The sequence below is a fragment of the Sinocyclocheilus anshuiensis genome, unplaced genomic scaffold (assembly GCF_001515605.1).
Source record: "Sinocyclocheilus anshuiensis isolate Anshui unplaced genomic scaffold, SAMN03320099.WGS_v1.1 scaffold78, whole genome shotgun sequence".
NCBI lineage: Eukaryota > Metazoa > Chordata > Actinopteri > Cypriniformes > Cyprinidae > Sinocyclocheilus > Sinocyclocheilus anshuiensis.
Window position 1 is genome coordinate 3,070,409 of NW_015544250.1, and position 5,835 is coordinate 3,076,243.

Genomic DNA, 5,835 nt, shown 5'->3' on the forward strand with positions numbered 1-5,835 from the left:
AGCTAATTTTCATTTTTGGGTGAACTAACCCTTTAAGCACAGTTCCTGATTCCTGCGCCAGATGTGTGTGTGCCAAATCTGTAAGCCAGCAGACCTGTAAACACAGTGTGGCCTTTAAAATTCATTATGCATAATCGAGTTAACTGTCACATGATCACTGTCCTTATCTGGATCAGGCACTTCAGATACGGTATGTATTTGCATTTCTCTACAGTACTTCCTCTCCGACAGACATGTTTAATTGCTCTGATTTGCACCTCTACAATCTGTGTTTTGAGTGCTGTTGGGAGCAGGGCATTTTTGACAGCTATTAACCTGCCCTGACCAAACACTATCTCTCCTACAGTGAGATCAGTTAATGCATGCTCACTAAAATCCCCACCATCATCGCTTAATTGGCCGGCTTACTCATTCTCTACAGTCTGTTCCCACGGTTGAACCTGCAGCGTACTTCAGCAACACAACGTGCTGGTCTCTCGAACTGTATTTTTAGCAGCTTGAGTATTTTAAAATTCATGTAATTCACCTTTATGAGGCCCCATTATATTGATGATGCCATTTTATCTACAGGAACAACAATGCTTCGCTGCATGATCTTGCCACATTTACATGCCAGTTGAAGAGCTGTATGACAATTTAAAGCAATAAGCCCCAAGAGGCCATGCACTGAACTGGTTTTATTACCGTTAAGGGCTGTTGTTTTGCATGATACAAAGCAACAACAGCAATATGATAAAAAACACAGAAAATACTCGGTAAATAATTAGTGGTATATGCTCTATGAACAAACCAATAACTTGAAGTATTATAAGTCGTTCTGTACTGTTTGTGTTATAAATGAAACCTTAGATTATTGAGAAGAGGTGTGCTATTACTTTTCTAAATGACTTATTTTTGCCTGTTGAATGATAAAATGAAGAAAAAAATTCAAGTTGCATTAAACGCATAGTTTACCCAAAAATGAAATTTACTCACTCTCAAATTGTTTCTTTCTTCTGTTGAACACAGACAGTGTAACCATACAGTTACTAGTATAGCCATTGATTTCCACAGTATTTTTTCCTACTATGGAAGTCAATGGCTATACCAGCATCTGTTTGGTTACCAACATTATATATATATATATATCACAAGTTACATAATTGTGGGTTACTTTTTGGAGTAACTAGTAAAGTAACACAATACTTTTTTTAATTTACAAGAAAATATCTGAATAACTTTTTCAAATAAGTAACACCAGTTACTTTGTTTTCCCATTTATTGACTGACAGCTCTCCTGTCCCCATGTTGAGAGAAATCGGGAGTAAGTGCAGAGGTGTCGTGTGCGCTGTATAAACATGAAGGTTACTGTAGTTCTAGACTCAAAATGAATAAAAACAGTGAAATGCAAACTCAGAATATAATGCAAATAATTAAATGTTAAATAACACAAATATCCTTTATGTATTTAATCCAATTTTATTAACCAATATCTTTGCTGCTAACCTTTGTTAATCCAATTCAACCATACTAATAAGCAAAATCACTTTAGATAAACATGACATTTGTGTTTCATGTTTTTTTTATTGAACTTTCTTCTCCTGCATCCTATTCTTCATGCAATCCAGAATGACTGAGGCTTTTTCATTTCACTTTTGGTGTGAAAGGGCTTTTACATTTGCTAAAAAAAAAAATATATATATTTATATTTTTCTATTCTATTTTTTCTATTCTATCTACTTGTTTTTCTTTGTGTGTGTGTGTGTTTATGTGTGTATAATATACACCTTGCTACGTGTACTGCGTTAGGCTAAACGAGACTTGTCATTTGCACTTATATATTGTTGCTCTTTTCTTTGTTTTGACTGCTTTTATTGTCCTCATTTGTAAGTCGCTTTGGATAAAAGTGTCTGCTAAATGACTAAATGTAAATGTAAAGATAGAACTTTTTATATGAAAAACAAACAAGCAAGCCCAGCCCAGATGAGAAAAAGTAACGTTACGCATTACATTATAAAAAGGATATAAGTAATGCAATTAGTTACTTTTATGGGGAGTAATGTAATATTGTAACGTATTACTTTTAAAAGGAACTTTCCCCAACACTTTTTAAAACGCTGTGGTATTGAGTTCAAAGCATTGTGGTGGTGAGTTCTATATGGGTAAGCGCCATAAAATTTTCTGTAGAAAATGTAATTTTTAAGTTAATAATACAATTATTAAATAATATAATTAGCAATTAATAATTCACAATATGATGAATAATTATTAATATCAATACTATTATTAATAATACATTTTATGGTTTTCACTTTATTATTTATTATTATTTTATTTATTTATTTTGCTAAAAGTAATATTGTCTGTAGACTTTTTGTGGTTGCCAAACAATGTCACTTTGTACATGTAAAATGTGAATACAATTGATATGTGGGCACACTACTAATTTGAATAACAAATTTGTACTGGAATGACGTTTTTGTGCTTTTGAAAGATCTCTTGGTGTGTTCGTGACACACATACAGCAGTGCTGGATGTCTTTGTCCTGTAAGAGAAACTCAGCGTCTCAGTTCTAATGCCGCCCAGATTTATCCAGGCTGCCGAGGACTCTGATTAAACATGTTTTTGGCACAGACACAGTAAAGCGGGGGGGTTTGAAGCTCTCCGATAAAATCTTGAGATGCTTTTGTTCTGTCTGTCAGATATGCTGTGTTAGAGAGGTGACAGCCCAGCTGGAAAAGAGTGTGTTCTTTGCCTGTGACCATGAATAGTTTCATACCACAATGTGGTTTAACTGAAAGCGAGGAATTTGAGTGCAATAACTCTAAATCCAAAGACGTATCTTCTGGAAATCTTAAATGTCATTCATTAAATGTTATTAATTTATTCCCTCATTCATTTCCCGCCAGTCAGTCAGTGAATTATTTTTATTATTAATATATATATATTTTTATCTCTCATTTTTTTTCTTTCTGTAGAATCCAGTATTACATACATTAGTGGCACTTCCTGTTCTTTTGTGTACGGTAGCAGTGATGGAGACCTCATTCGCTGCAGAAGTTGGGATTGAAAACCTCTTCGGCTCACCTTTATAAGTTGTTTCCATAGCAGCGGGAAAGTGAATGCCGAGAGTTAGTGACACACCAAAAAAAATCCTCTAGTGGTGTCCCAAAGCTTGCTTTTTTGTCCGGTATTGTTTATTCTCTATTTGAGATGCTGCGTTTGAGATCTTTTTGTGAAGATTTTCCATTTTGAAACTACTTTAGAAATTACTTTCATATTTGTTGTGCAAGTCTCTTATGCTCACCAAGGCTGCATTTATTTGATCAAAAATACAGTAAAAACTTTAATATAGTGAAATATTATTACAAATTAAATAAACTGTTTTCTGTTATAATATACTGCATTTTAAGATGTCATTTATTGCTGTGATGCAAAGCTGAATTTTCAGCATCACTACTCCAGTTTTCAGTGTCACATGATCTTTCAGAAATCATAATAATATAGTTCAAATGAACTGTGCAGAAATAGATTTTTTTTGTGTGACAATGTAAAAGTCTACTGTCACTTGATCAATTAAATGCACCCATGCTTGAATTAAAAAAAAAAATGTTTCAAACTAAAATAGATTAGATGGAAATTTATGGAAAATGTCTTATTTCAATAAAGGTATCAAGATAAGGCAGAAAATAGAAGAAAATTACTAGATTCTTGTTTGTGACATTGTTGTCATTATTTATACATCGATTAGGGAAACAAAAGGAACCCATTTTGGAGAGTGATCCTCGTGGTCATTTTTTTTTTATTTCTCCAGATTGCACTGTGAAATTTGCAATAATATGCAGCAATGCATTTTTTTTAAAACTATTATATAATTACATTTATTACAACTCAGCCAACTGGAGATAACTTGATAAAACACTTCCCACTACCAAGAGTCATTTTCAGACTCCATGCCACCTCTAGCTTCTCCATGGCAGATCCGCCTCACTGAATCTTACCTGCATGTCTGGATCTGACATGTGTCTCAGGAGGGGGGAGATGAGAAGCGTGGTGGGACGCTTGCCTGTCTTAGACATCCTTCAGTCTAAATTCCTATTTGGCATCATTGAGCTTTAACTGGATTTCTAGCCTGCAGGTGGTCAGTAGGTGTGTGTGTGTGCATACCATTGTGAGTTTATGCACGTGTGTGTGTGTGTGTGTGTGTGTGTGTGTGTGTGAATAGATGGAGGGTCAAAGGCTATACTAAAGCATCAGGCTAACCTGCCACTCAGCTGTTGCGGTGATATTTGTTCCCTTGGGAATCCAATTTTAGCCAATCAAATGTAAAGATGGCATGAGACCACTTAGAATGGGGTTTAAAAATGATGAAAGAGAGTCTGTGGCCATGGAGACAGATCTTTGGAGCTGGAATCAATCATCTCATTTTATAATTTTATGACAACTATACTAGACTTCCCACATTTCAGTATATGCTATTGGATACATTTTGTGCAAGCCCATGTCCACTTAGAGTCCGCATGAAATCAGAAATGACTCTATTTGACTTCTTAATGAATGTTCCTAGTGTTATTTTGAACGATTCATCGCTGCATGTTATAAAAAGAAAAGTTTTTTTTCCTTTTCAGCTGATGTCACCAAGCTTTATTTTTCACCACATGATTTTCACAAATCAATCAATTTCTTATAGATATACTAGTCAAAAGTTTGGAATAATTCATATTTTTGGTTTTTGAAAGGTCTCTTTTGCTCACCAAGGCTATATTTATTTGATCAAAAATACAGAATAAACAATTATACTCTGAAATATTATTACAATGTAAAAGCTGTTTTCTATTTTAATATATAAAAGAATTTTCAGCATCATTACTCCAGTCTTCAGTGTCACATGATCCTTCAGAAATCATTCTAATTTGATGCGCAGTTATTATCAATTATTATTGGTGCTCAGTTATCATTGATGGTTCTTCTTATTATCAATGTTGAAACAAGATTCTTTGATGAATAGAACGTTCAAAAGAACAGCATTTATTTGAAAAAGAAATATTTTGTAAACTTATAAATGTCTTGCTGTCTCTTGATTCATTTAATGTATCCTTGCTGAATAAATTATATTGAATAAAATATATTTAAATAGTGAACAGTTGTTTTTAAATTGTAATAATATTTCACAATATTACTGTTTTTACTATATTTTTGATCAAATAAATGCAGCCTTGGTGAGCATAAGAGACTTATTTCAAAATATTTAAAAAAATCGTAATTATTTAAAACTTTTAATCTGCAGTCTACATTTTTTTTTTATTGAATATCCTCTTTCACTCAGAAATATATCATTTCATTTTTATTAACTTCCAAAAATCAATGTGTGTTCAGTGTCTTTCTTTGCATTTATAATGTTCCATCACTTAATTTTTGCTGCTTCCTCTCTTTCACTCAGAATCTCTCTCTTTTCCCTCTCACATTCTTTCAGTCCTCACCCTCAGCCTTTAATCTTTTTTCTAGCTAACCCTCATCACCTTTTCCCCCTCATTCCCTACAATTTCCCTCTTTTCAGGTGAATCATGTTCTTTTCAGAGGTTCGATGTGGGTTTTTCAGCGACTGAAGTGACCCACCATTACCGCTAGTGCAATCGAATTGTTCCGGAAAAAGCTCTTAGCAGCAAAAAGTGCTTGGGCAACTCTGGAAAAAGTACACAAAAATGGAGTCATCTTATTTGTCCTGATTTTGAGTGTGCTTAAAACTGTGCCAGTCTTCATGAGGGGTTGACTTGAACTCTTGTCTTTAAAAACGTTACCCCACATTTTATTGAAAGTTTAAAAGCATTTATCTATCTTGTCTCAAGGGGCATTCCT

At 33.8% G+C, this 5,835-nt stretch overlaps 1 protein-coding gene across 1 annotated transcript in view; it reads left to right on the top strand.

Moving 5' to 3' along the window:
• The window catches only part of LOC107697863 (copine-9), a 61,787-nt gene that overhangs the window by 25,442 nt on the left and 30,510 nt on the right, over window positions 1-5,835 (top strand). The window contains 1 exon segment of the mRNA XM_074187047.1: window positions 1,314-1,322. Within this exon segment, the coding sequence (XP_074043148.1) occupies window positions 1,314-1,322 (9 nt within the window).